This window comes from Limulus polyphemus, unplaced genomic scaffold (genome assembly GCF_000517525.1).
Source record: "Limulus polyphemus unplaced genomic scaffold, Limulus_polyphemus-2.1.2 Scaffold38, whole genome shotgun sequence".
In the NCBI taxonomy this organism is placed as follows: Eukaryota; Metazoa; Arthropoda; class Merostomata; order Xiphosura; family Limulidae; genus Limulus; species Limulus polyphemus.
This window is the reverse complement of record NW_013665648.1, coordinates 100,775-115,063: the sequence shown is the minus strand read 5'-3', so window position 1 is coordinate 115,063 and position 14,289 is coordinate 100,775. Positions and strand designations below refer to the sequence as shown.

The 14,289-nt window shown below is 30.6% G+C and overlaps 1 protein-coding gene across 1 annotated transcript in view; it reads left to right on the top strand.

The window, feature by feature from the left end:
* LOC111086283 (anoctamin-4-like) overlaps positions 1 to 14,289 on the top strand; it is a 44,371-nt gene that overhangs the window by 26,175 nt on the left and 3,907 nt on the right. The window contains exons 7-10 of the mRNA XM_022388585.1: positions 3,699 to 3,781; positions 7,214 to 7,276; positions 12,502 to 12,576; positions 13,705 to 13,869. Of these exons, the coding sequence (XP_022244293.1) occupies positions 3,699 to 3,781; positions 7,214 to 7,276; positions 12,502 to 12,576; positions 13,705 to 13,869 (386 nt within the window). The remainder of the gene's footprint in view (positions 1 to 3,698; positions 3,782 to 7,213; positions 7,277 to 12,501; positions 12,577 to 13,704; positions 13,870 to 14,289) is intronic.

The window sequence follows — 14,289 nt, the reverse complement described above, 5'->3', positions numbered from 1 at the left end:
TACCAAAGGGGAGATGAAATGTAAATGCAGTTTTGGCATTTTCTGATAAATTTATTTCTGACTTGGAAGACTATGACTTTTTTATGTTTCTATCTTTTAACTATTTCTTTTGCTGTTAATTTTTCTGGGTTTTTTCAAGACCAAAAGAAAAGGAAATTCTATAATCTGAGTGCTTTTAAAGGCGGACCTTTTTTCATCAGGACCAAGATTAAAATATCTAAGTTAAATAAAGTGTCAAAAAAAGTGGAGTGATGTTATGGTTATGCAAGGTAGACTATCATGACAATCTTTTGAATAGCTTTGAAAGAAATGTTGCAGGTGTGACTAATTTTAATTTTGCAAGACAACAGGAAGTGAAAAAGTTAGATATAGAGGTTAGAAAAGTTTTGTTTAAAAAAGTTTAACTTAAAAAGGAAACTAAGATAAAGATATGGTATGAAAGTCTGTTACCAAGATGTTAAATGGAAGGATTAAAAAATATAAAATAAATATGAAAATTATTGTAAATAAATAATAAGTATTATGAAAGATTAGGGTTAAAAGTAAAGATGGAACTAATTAATGGTCAGAGATCACTAATCCCAGGATCTAGGTTTATTCCATGAGGTTGAATGATATTTAAAATACTGATCCAATAGGCTTCTTTCATTTCTTTATCAGCTGTAGTTTTGAAACCAGTTTTAATACCTATCAGAATCACATTAATAGAACGACTAGGTTGGTTGAAGTGTTGGACAACAGGAAGGTCTTTTGTGGTGTTAATAGAAGATTTATGGTTGTTTAAATGCTCTCTAAGAGTCATTTTGGTTTGTCCTACATATTGGTGATTGCATTTTTTACACTGTATGAGGTAAATGGTGTTGTTCAAGTAATTTCTTTAATAATTTTTAAATTATTTTGGTCATATTTGTCAGAAAAAGAGTTAGAAGTTTTTTTTGAATTTGTAAGTTAGACAACATGCTTTATTGCACAGATGTCAACCATTCTATGGTGGTTTGTAATTCACTTTTGCTTGAATAAAGATATCTTTAACATTTCTGCTTCTGGTAGTAGACAATGGAAAATTCAGGAAAACTGCATCTTAGGTGATCATTCACCTGAAGTAAATGGAATTTTTTTGTTTTTTAAAGAATAAATGAAACATTTCTGAGTTTAAAGTGATAGGTACTAACATAAAGAATTGTGTTTGATACTTTTGTATTATACTGTTTAAGGATGGGTTTTCAATGGGTGTTGTTAACTTTTTCTCAATATACCTGTCAATTTCAATATCTTTATAGCCTTTTTGTAACATGGTTTGTTTTACATTCTTGGTGTTTTCTGTAATCTATGTCAGAGATACAAATTTTTTGATTCAGAGTGCTTGACTGTAGGTAAAATTATGTTTAATGTGGGTGAGGTGTAAGTTTTATAGTGAAGATATTGTGGTCTTTCAGTATCTTATCTTTCTCATTCCACTTGCAACAGGTAATTCACTACCAATAATCTTATGTTTGTAATTGCAGGCTTTAATTTCTATTTTGTTAAATGCAGTTTCTTCAGTCTCTTTGGGTTCTAAATACAGTTTTATTCAGTTCTTTTTATTCTAATCTTAAACTCAAGAAAACAACAGTCAAACACTTGTTCTATATGCCAGTCTTCAGTTTCTTCTTTTTTTCAGTCAACCTCACACTGTATATAATCTCTCCCATTCCACCTGCAGCACATCACTTATAGTCCTTTTGATTGTTAAGTCTAAAATCTCCAGTTATTGTGAAGGTACTTGTGATTTTGTTTATCCTTGGAATATTACATTTTCAGTTATGTAAAAAGTGATCAGATTGAATAAAAGTTACATAATCATAGCAGACTGTTGCAGATTGTCTAGTATCTCAAAGAGTTGTCAGTATGATATTAAACTGCTTCAAAGTTAATGATGCAGTTGCTCAGATACTCAAAGAAGGCAGATCATCACACACATTATAAGCAGATAATCACTGTTCACCAACTGTGGTTTGTCATAATTCATTAAAATCAGTTGCACTTCACCCTGTAGCTATTAACAGGTGTACATTTATTTGGAAAGAATCTGGAACCAGTTTTGCCCCATTTTCAAATAGATTTGTGATGCATATGATAGGGTGGAAGTATGGTTTGGGAAGTGTAATGAACTAAACAAAACACTGCTACAACTAGGGTCAAACAAAAATAATTAATTAAATATAACAGAAATATAAAAAAAACTTTCTAACAACTAAAATACAAATTTTATCACTTACAAAGAACAATTAGTGAACCCATGCCTGTCCAGGAATAGATACAAATGTTAATAAACAATACAACAGAAATCTCAATGTGAAAAATTTCAATAAATATGAAAGGAATTAGGAAAATGAACCAGAAGAATAAACAAACCTAATTCACCAGAGAATAACACAATGTTTCAAAATTAAAACACTTCTCACTATCAAGAACAATATCAAGCAATAATTAGCAATAATGTTTTCTAACTATATCTCGTGAACTAACTCGTTTTCAAGATAAAGGAAAGTTTCATAGTTGAACTAAATGATAGAAGGAATAATAAATGAATGTTAAAGAAAACCATAACAAAAATAAGAGTAGAAAATGCTATCTCACAGCAGGAATAAGGATTGGTAGAATGGTACCATTAGCGCCACAGTTTAAAAGGATCACATCCTAAGGCCCTTTTCTAGTACAATTAGTTTAAACTGTACTTAATTAATGATAGTGTTCACTCTCACCATGCTAAGCTAATAGTTATAATGCCCTTCACTTGAATTTTCCATATTCTATCATTTTCACACATGCCATTTAAGCTACACTTTTTTGCAGACATTATGTGTTAGATTGATAAATCCTGGTCTGTTTGAAAAAATTTTATGCAGTCAGACAGACAAACAACTCATCTAGACATAACTTTCTTTAATGAAATTACACGTATGTAACTTTATTTAATAAAATTACACATAATATAAACAGTAAAGTAATGGTATTTGTAATAGTGTACAGAGTATGAAACAATTATGAGTATTCAGTATATGACACAGTTTTACAAGTTGAAACAAAGAAACTCACAAAAACAAAGAATAAAACCTGTAGTAAAGAAAAAAGTAACTAAAAGTTGTTTATAGCAATCTATGAAATGAACCGAAGCTAAATTATTGCAAAGTAAAGTAAATGTAAAGTTGTAATGAAAAAAAACTTAGCTGAATATGCAGAAATGTCTCAATGCATGTTCACAAAGTGATAACCATATAATTCTGAATGAACTGCAAGCACTTATTTTAGACCTAAATAAGTCGAGAGAGTCCATAGAAATTTTATTTACTGTAATGTTCATTTTTTTAAAAGAAGTTACATGTGGATTAAGTGTTAATGTGAGATACTTTGCAAATAACAAAACTAAAGTTGAAATCGAAGACTGTTGTCACATGATGACAATGACATTGTGCCATTGTGTACCATACTCATTGCACTGAAAAGTTAGACTAAGCAAAAAATACAGGTAAGGTGATCCTGAATTGAAAAGCCAATACGCAATCTGGACTCCTCAGACAAAAGCCTTTCTAATGTTTTGAGATTTGTATCATTTGATTGAGAAATTTGCAAGAAAGGTTGCAAAGATATTATTGATATAAATATCTTCAAAAATGTTAATAATTTCATGTTATCATGTTGTTATTATTTTTCAACAGCTTCCATATTTATTGCATTATGGAAAAGAAAACAGGCACAAACTGCATGGGAGTGGAATCTCTCAGGTGTTGAACACACTCTTGTAAGTGTTTACTGCCTGTGTTTGGACATAACATGTGTGTTCATATATTTCTCAGATTTTTCTTAAGTTATTGCAAATATTTATGTATATCTATAGTACTGGTAAAAAGTTTGAATCCAAGATACAGTATCAATATTCAAGTTTCCATGCAATGTTACTAAAAAAAATTTTGGTTTACAAGTGTTATATACAATTAGTATTAAGCATGAAATGCTCATTTTTAGAACACAAGTATAATAATCAATATTTAATTTATTAATATCTTTTCTGTCTTTAACTGTATGAAAACATCATTTTTGTGAGGTTTTTAACTGGTATTTCTTGCCATTTTTGGTGTAAAATATTCTACTTAGTTGTCATAAGGTATTTGACTTTTCTTTTGTAACATTACACAACCTTGTAACTGGTGCCACAAATTTTCCATTGATTAATATCGGAACATTTGGTAGGTGGGTATCTTTTGTATAATTATCATGCTGTAATTCAAAGCCAGGGGCATTTTAATCTTATTCTTTGGTTTTACTGATACTGATTCAAAATTCCTAGAGTAATATAATTTTACCGTTTACTGTTAGTTTCTCAAGTCCCAGTTGCATCAAAACTCTAATATGCTTTAAGCATTACACTGTTCAGTTTTCTTTTTATTGTATATAACAGTATGTTATTCCCTTTCTTCTCTGCTTAATTCTAAATTACTTTTCTCAGTTTTAGCCATGCTTTATAAACTTGCAAAGTCTGTGTATGTCATCAACACATCACAGGGCATTCACTGTAGTTGAACACAAATTATTATTTTCAGTTGCATCTCAGCTTATGACTGGAACCATTAACAGAAAATTCACATAATAAAGTCCTTCTTAAGTACCTAGCATTTACAGATGCTTTTGAAATTCTGTATGTTTGATTTATTTCATGTTGAATGCAATGGCTTCTTAGTGCATCACGTTAAAACAAACTTACTGTCTTGTTTCCCTTTACTTAGAATAGGAAATTTCAATTAATAAATATATATTACAAAATCAATAAAGGATTGAAAAATATATTACATTTTAGTTATTTAATGGAATTAACTTTATTTGTTGAATGTCAGATGAATAAATAGTAACACTAGACAACAGAAAATTTGCTAATGGAGAAACCTCAAGTGATTCCAGGTTATTTTGGTGGTGCTGGCTTCAAAAATGTAGTCAGAATTTGTCCATCACCTCTAGATTTTGGGTTATTATAATATCTCAATATTTTATCAGCACTATGTGAAATGCCATGCAATCAACTTAGTACAATAGATTTATGCTGTGAAATTAAGTTTACTTAGATAGTTTAATGAGTAAAAGGCATACATTTTTGATAACTTTAATCACTGATTGTATTGTATTGGTGTAAAATTCCAAATATATTTTTCATGTATATATACTATTTGTTCTTGATATATTTGTAGCATATTGCACCACTTTTGCTTCATTTCCATGCACACCTACTCCACCCAAGAATCACAAAACCCTCACATGCTCAGTTTGCTAGAACATTCGAGAAGTCCCTTGACTAAGCATAAAAGGGGCAGAGTCAGATGCCTCTCTCTCAGTTGGCTCTCACTCCCTCAGTTGGTCACTTTACCTTACTCCGCACACAATCAAAACAAAGTCCGATCTTCTTCCTCACATCATACCCATGATATAATAAAATTCTGCAAAACTTTGTTTTTTAAAACCATTTAAACTCTAGTTCTATAAACATAAATTATTTTATATGTGTTTTAATTATTTGAAATGCTGGCTCCTCCAGTTAAAGTAAAGTCTCAAAGTGCAAAAATCACCCAAACAGTTTCTGCTACATTTGTGGAAAATACACTACAGTTTCACAAAGGAAAAACATCACACTCAAGGTAAAAGTAGCTTTATACCACTATTTTGGGTGTAAAGTTGGTGACCAAGAAAAAAATTGGGCTCCACAACTGTGTTGTACAATTTGTACATCTGGCTTGACACAGTGGCTGAATAAAAAGAGAGCAAGTATGCCATTTGCAGTTCCATCATATAGCATGAACCCAAAGATCATGTAACTGAATGTTATTTTAGCATGACTATCGTTTCTGATATTCAGGCAAAACTAAGCAGTACATTAAGTATCCAGATATTGCATCTGCAATTAAACCAGTACCTCATGGGGATGGTCTTCCAGTGCCACATCCACCAGCAAATTGGGAAACAGAAGAGTTATTCTGCAAAGAAGACAATAAATCATCTTCATCTAGTAATTCAATTCCTGTGGCAATTCAACATAAGCTGCCTCATCTGAATGCACAAGAATAACTAAATGATCTGATTTGTGACTTGTCTCTATCAATGCAGCATGGAGAACTACTTGACTCTCATTTACAGCAATGGAATATATTAGCTCCAGTTTCAATTTACTGAAGTCACCATCAAAGTCCCACTTCTTGCTATAGCAAACAAGATACTTTGTGTTTCTGTACAAGTGTTGATGTACTAATGAAAGAATTAGGAACTGAACATCATCCTCAAGTTAGTCTGAAAGATGTTCTATTGTATAATGGGAATACTAAGCCATCGATTCCCGTTGCTCTTGCTGTGAACATGAAAGAAACTTATCAAAGCATGCAGATTATACGTTCTTAAATGCAATTTTCAATGAATAAATATAGGTATTAAAGAAAACATTATTTTCATGATATATATAATAATATTTTGAAAAAATCTATCATAACTGGAAAACTAGAAGTGAAGAATAGTTTCAACGTGATTTTTAGAATCAACATCATCAAGTTACTCACAAAAAGTTGTATTTTTTTCTAGTAGCAGAGAAAAACATTTTTGTTGCCCAGTGTAATCATATTTGAAATTGAATTAAAATGACTTGTAGTTTATGAAACCATGTTTATAATATTTTCTTCTTTAGAAAATATTGTGCTTGTATTTTATAGCTATTTCAATGTTTTACTTAGGTTCAACGTATCTAATTATGAAACATATAATTTCTAATACTCATGTAACAAACCTCTTAGTTATAATAATATACTTGTATTGCTAAGATGTTTTAATTAGGAAATAAATGTTATATTTTTATAATGGGTCAAATGAAGGTAGTTTGTTTGTACAGAATATGAATTCAAATTTTAGTATTTAAGTTTAAGGATTTTTGTAGTTTTTAAAGACACCATTGTTATTAAAATTATGTTGAAATAATTTTAAACAACAGCTCTCTTGAATTTCAATTCCATTTTTTAAAGTCAACACATCTATTATAAATGTATTTCAAATGTAATTTTATACTTGAAATAGTAAGAACAGTATATTCAACTTTCCAACAATACAGCTTATTTTCATATAAAAACAAAGCTATTTTCACAGTACAATGTATTCTTTATCAAAAAGCAAAACTTAGAAGTTATTTGATATTCTATTTAAACTGTAGGAAATAGTTCGACCAGAATATGAAGCTAAAGTATTCACCTACAAACTAAACCCTGTTACAATGGTAAGTAATTTTATATATATGTATGTGTATATAGTATGCTACTCATTTACAATTTACAAAATGAAGAGCCTATAAAAAATTATTTTTACTAATAAGTTTCTGTTATTTTATATAACATATTGAACAGTGATATGATACTGAAAAACCTTTTTTAAATCTACAAATGTATTATGTGCACAAGTTACAATGATAAAGTACTGCTTTCAGTTCTTCTGTATAATATCAGGCACATAATGATCTATCCAATTGGGTTCTGTATTTTGGGACATAAACCAAAAACCTTCTATTTTTATACTAATTTTACAATAATCTTTCTTATGCCATATCAGTTATTATACTTAAGATATGGATAATGACTAAAGTTCTAGTATATTTTAGATTATGAAGCAGATCAGACCAGTGGTGGCTTACAACTCAAAAATGAGATTCTGTAAGGATATAATGAAACAAATTAGCTTTTATCTGATTCTAAGTAAATGACACAAAAGTACCTAGACAGAAAAAGTGTTATAATAAACAGAACAACCTTAGCGTGTATGTATGTGCATATATATACACACACATTATGAACTGCGATATGATGTATTTCTTTCAGGTATAAAAAAAATCTCTATACAATCTCCTTTTTAAAGCAGAGTATTTGACAACTGATGTTTTTAATGAAATATTATAGGTAGATCCTGAACTATAGTAAAAAACTGATTATATCAAGGCAGGAGGAATACACCACATTAGTGCTTAAAATCTTAGCTTTCAAGATACAGAATTTTATTTGCTATAAATTAGCATAAAAGAAATTACTCTAGCAATTCACTGTCTATCAGCTACATGCATTGTCAGTGAAGAAAGTGAGCAGAGAAAGAGAATGTGGTATAAACTGTTGTTTAGTAGCCTTTAGAGAAATATTGATCTAGTATCTGGCTGACAGTAAAGGATACCTTAAATTGCATGATGTGATGTATTCAGATAAAAATCAGTTAATCTTAGAGCAATGTGACAGGGCCACTTAATAACGGGAAGTCATAGAAGAATTTATTACAAAGTAGTGCTAAGTCTCTGAATAATTGAGTTTGTGAAAGCTGTTCATGTGACTAGTCATTCTCATTCAGACATAGAAGAAGCTGTAACCTCGAGATACCACCTGAATTACCACTGTAGGAAACTAGTTATTGACATTTTTGCACAATGTGCAGCATTACATCTGTGCTTCCTATGTTAAGAGCAGGTGTAACCTCAGTAGAATGACAAGGAATGAAGGCAGCTATATATAATATAACATCGACTTAACAACTTTTTTGACCATGTATTATGTGAAACTTGCACATATACAGAATACATGATAAATTTAGGATAATACTGTATTGAAATATAAGAATGTATAAACACATGGTATACCTATATACTGCAAGGAACAAAGATTTTTTTTATTCCTGTAAACTCCCAGTGGAGCATAGGGCCGCAACAACACCTCGCCAACGGAAGGTGTTGTTGCAGTTACTTGTAGCAGGTTGGTTTTTATAGGGTGGAGTTGCTAGCCCCGCGCCCAACCCTCCTCCTTTCTCATCCTGGACTTGTGACTAGGCAAAGGTGGAGGTTGGCATGTTTGGTGTGACGGGGATTTGAAACCGCGACCCTCAGATTACGAGTCGAGCGCCCTAACCACCTGGCCATGCCAGGCCCGAACAAAGATTAATATTATCTAATGATAAGTGAATTTAAATCATGAAAAGGCAGTGGAAATCTCTATTTAAGAGAAACTTAGAAACCATATACTCATAAATAAATAGTAGCAAAATATTTCTTGTTATTTTAGTGATATGTTTTTATAATTCTTATTCATGAGACCCTTCTTTACTAGTAAAAAGTGCAAACTTGTCTGAAGATGCCTAGTAGGATATCTATTAAGTTAATTCTTTGACAGTTATGTTTTACTTACATTCTATTGTTCAGGTGTTTAATACTATACTTCTTCACCTTACCTTTTGTACACAGAATTTTAAAGTATGTCTAGCTTTTTTAATCATTATTAGTTTTTTTGTCAAATATTTCACCTTATTTTTATGCTGCACACTTCTGGTAGATTATCTTTCTTTATTTCTTTATTGTCTCCTTAGGAAAGGAAATGGGTCAAGTTAATTTAGTGCTGGTTGTATCTTTATTTAAGTAGTATTGTTTTTGTATCAGATGCTACATTTAAACTGACAGGTTATATCACTAGAATCTCCATTTCCATCCTTTCACAATTTATCTGTTTAATTGTTTGATTCATAGTTTTTGTGGAACTCTATACTGACCGGCCAATTATTAAGACCACCCTTTCACAAACACACATTTTAAAATGACTTATTTATTTATATATGTAAAATACACTTATCAATAGATAATTCATGTAGCTGCTTGAGCCTACACTCCTCAGAGATGCAGTCATATCATGTTTAATTAATGTGCAAGATACTGAATAAAAGCAAATATCTCTCCTAACTTCTAAAGAGCATCATACTGGATGACCATCTAGCAAAAGCATTGTTAAAAAAACAAAAACATGTTATTGGCTGACTATTAAAAAAATCTGTCATCAGAATCTATTAACAGTGCCAATCAAAGAGAAGTATGTCTTTGCCACAAGTAAAATTGTGGCGGATAAGAACTGATGACAGGCAAAGGGAAGAAATTGTTACATAGTTTTGTAAAGCATAATAGACATCAGGGGATGTCTCAGTTGAACATTGTTTTCAACATTGTTCAAAATTTGAATTCTTCTAAATGTACCTTGTGAAGGATATTATAAAATCTGACGTATAGTAGCTGATAATAAGTCTAAAAACCACTTATCTCAAATGCAAACATGATTTTAGTGCTGGTTAAAGTAAAAACTTAATACACTGAACCACTGGAACCATGTGATGAAATCTGATGAGTCACTTTTCACCCATCACTGTTGTGTTGTTTCAATAGAGTGTGCTGCTAAAGATGGTACAATGATATGAGGAACATTCTCAAGGCAAGAGTTGGATCTTTTGATTACTTTAAATAATTAGTAACATCCAGAATATGCCTGATCATTGTCATCATTTTGTCCTTTCCACAATGCATTACCATCCTATGGATAAGAAAGTAGTATAACAATTGCTGTACTAGTATTGTCCAGAATTGGTTTGAAGAAAATGACAATCCAACTGAGCACTTTGGTGATGAACTTGAATATGTATAACTCCCTACTAACATATGGGAACCAATTGCAGACCATACTCGTTAATGATTAGGCTACAATTTAACAAGACATCATGTGACATCTTGTGGAGTCTATGCTGTGCCAATACCTGTATCTTAATCTGTTTCCAGATTTTTAAACCAAAGATCATATCAGATGATTGGTCTGGCTTAGAATCTCAGTTTCACCTGAAGTTTTGGATTGATGAACTTAAGTTTCTTGTGTAAACCTTTTTTCTTAACTTTTTTAACAGGTAGGGTTATTCCATTGGACACTGATGATGTAGTCTCTCAATTCAAGTATAAGGGTGGTAATTTTTTATAATATTATTCTTTTGAGACCGTCAACGTTCTCTCTCGGGCCAGATATGTAGGCCACACACATTTAAAGTAATCATAAGCTTTCATTGATTAGCATGATAGAAATTGATATCTGATAGTTTAGGATTATTCAGCTCACTTCGTATGATTGTATATATAATTTAAAATAAATATTGCACACCACATTACTTACAATGTCTTTTAACTGTCAGAAAGATAAAACTCACTTTTAAAGTAATATTTAATTATAAGGAGTTTGTTGTTGTCAAAAGAAAATATAAATTATTATTGTTTCTCTCTGCCAGTATTGAGAGTTATTTTGTTTGTCACACAATATTACCATTAACTAATTTTGAAATCTCACCACTTAGTTTTCCTGCCTTAGGTTTGAGTTATGTCTTAAAGATGCTAGAAAGTCAGTTCAAAATTCATATTGTACTAGTCACCACAATGTACTTGAGAGCTAATAACATCTTGTAAAAAATTATGAAACATAACTTATATTTCTTTAACCATTTCTATAAACATTTGATCAAGACAAGTAAATAGTATCTTGACCACTACTATATCTGTTGTATTCTACCTGGTCAGATGAGGCCTGTATTGAGTGAAAGGCTCATTATCACTGGATAGGGCACATACAGTGTGAGAAATCTTGTTACATTCTTTCACTCATAAGTTCTCATAATTATATCCATTTTTAAATATAATGTTTGGATATGTATTAGTATGTTATTACAAATTGTTACTTTCTCTGAACTAATACCCAGAAACAAACAGAAATTAAATAACAGAGGAAGAGAGAGAGAGAGAAACAAGTTTATATACAAATCCTCACAATAATTGTTTGCAAAACAGTGTTAATACAGAAAAGTCAAATACAATAAGCATACTGCATATATGTTTCCAATAAGCTAAGAATACCTATATATACCATGTATTAAAAAACAAAAAAGTTTTTTAACTCCAAAATAAAAAGGACTGCCACTTTAAGCTTTCTTGCCTGTCTCTATGGTTAAGTAACTCAGATGTAATTAATTATTCCTTATTTTTGGGATGTGTTATTTAAAAAAAAAAAACAGTGGATGTTATTTGGAAAAGTTATTACTCTAAGTTTGTGTTCATTTGGATGGAATGTTTTTACACAAGCTAGATTTATCTTTAAACATGATAAGCGTATTGCCACTTTTTAGGGTAGCTGTACCACTTATATAAGATTTTACAATTATTTTTTTATGTTGAATGAAAAAAACTATACTTTCTATTTTGTATGAGCATCCACTAATGATTCAAGGATAAGCTAGATGGCTTATAACACTAGAATTCAGGGTTCAGTCCTCACAATGGTCAGAGTGCTCATTTGCAGCTTTTTGCTAAAGCAAAATTAAACTGTTCTTTGAAAATTTAGCATCTGAAAAAAAAAGTCATAACATTTTTTGCAATTGTAAAAAATGTTAATTTAAGTCTTTAAAGTTAGTAGGGTAGAGTAGAAAACTTAAAAGTTATGTTAGTTAAAATATTAACATTTTACATATATTTTTTTATGATTTGTGGTATTTAATATCTTTATATATGTTACCATAAGTTTTAATACCTTTTACATAAGACATACAAATTATAATAACTGATTTTGCTAGTGTTTAAATAATCAAAAGTAACAACAAACTGAATTATGCTATAACTTTTTCATTTAGATGTTTGAACCATTTTTACCTTCTTGGAGCAAAGTTGGTCGCATTGTTGGATCCAGTTCAATTGTATTTCTTTTGGTAAGCATACTGCATTTTGTTGGTTTTCATTAGGGATGCATGGATGCCCAGCTGGGTATTGGGCTACCTGGTAATACTCGGCTCTGGCCGAGTGTCAAAGTTAGCCATCTAAGCCCCAATCTTTGTGGAAACTAACACAGTACTGAAAGTTATAGTCAATAATTGGTTTAGTTTAAAAAACGTGTTCCGAGCAACAAAAACTTACCACCTGCTGAAAGTCGGGGATTCAGAGAACAGTAGGGGTTAATAACAGGCATGGCTTGAGAAGTGGATTTCTGGAGAAGGTGGGGGTTTTGAGAACAATAGGGGTTAGGGTTTGAGAAGTTGGTGGTAGGCATTGAAAGTTGAAAGTAAAACTTGAATGTTCTGTTGGTGATTAATTGGCTAAATGTAATAAGCATCAATTTTGTTTTTGTTTCTAATTTTTGTGTGTATGTTGTTGTTGTTGTTGTTTTTTTTGGGGGGGGGACAAGGGGAGAATCCAGTTTCGGTTGACACCCGGCCCCAGCCAAAGCTTAGTGACCAGGTACCCAGACCCGGTATTTGGCCAAATTTTACTACCCATGCATACCTAGTTTTCATAATTAATACTGTGGATATGAGATGGTAAATAATTATATTCATAATATTCTTTTATCAGTATAGTATTAAAGCTACAGCAGAATTAGTAGCTTAAACTTAACAAGAATTTTAATTTTAATAGCTAACATTATAATGTAGTAAATTTTATTTGATAATTTAATGTATGAGACCATACAGCAGTAATAACAACAATAAAACAATGAGTTTAATCTGTATTTACATTAAAATTTATTGAAAAATTAGCTTTAGCAAAATTTATAAATCATTTAGAACAGTCATCTACAAATTTAAAGCAACACTGTTGAATTTGAATTGATGAATTACAAAATAAGATGGCAGGTACAATTGATAAGAGGCAAGTTATGTAAATTATGAGTAACTAAATGAAAACTTTATTAGATAAATAAGAATCCAAGCAGTGAATTTCATCTTTTCATAATTATGAATAATAATTAATTTTGTTCCTCTAAAACTATAGATGTAATTTTTTCTTATTGTTTGATATAATATTAACACTAATATTTGTTTTCAATATTTCATTTACAGCTGCTCGCCGTTATGGGAGCTGTTTTTGGTGTGATTGTATATCGCATAATCATTGTAACATTGATGATTTCCAGTGAAACTATCTTTTGGAGAAATAATGCCAAAATTGTTACATCATTTACAGCTTCTCTTCTGAATTTAGTTTTTATTGTCATCATGGATATGGTAGGCAGAATTCTCTTTCTTTCTTAAATGAAGCCATTTAGTAGAATACATTTCTTTCCTCCCAACTAAATAGAGAGTTACACAATAATGTATTGTCAAATAAGTTTATCAAAATATTTTTATATAATAAATTTAGTGTTTATTTTGCAGGGTATCTTAATTTGTATTTGCATCATCTATATATATATATAGGAGGTTCACAAAAGTAATATATGTTTTGAATGTATGTATGTATCGACTTGACAGGTATTTTGGTTTAAAATCTATCAAAGGAGCTTGTTAAACAAACAGGGGTGTTCAGAAACTTTGTTTCTCTTCACCCCACTTGTGGAATTTTGAGTTGTTCTAAAGTGAAGTTGGAAAATTAACTAAAGTGAATAAAACTTTAAGTGACCAACTTGAGTTTAAACAGAGCAGTGT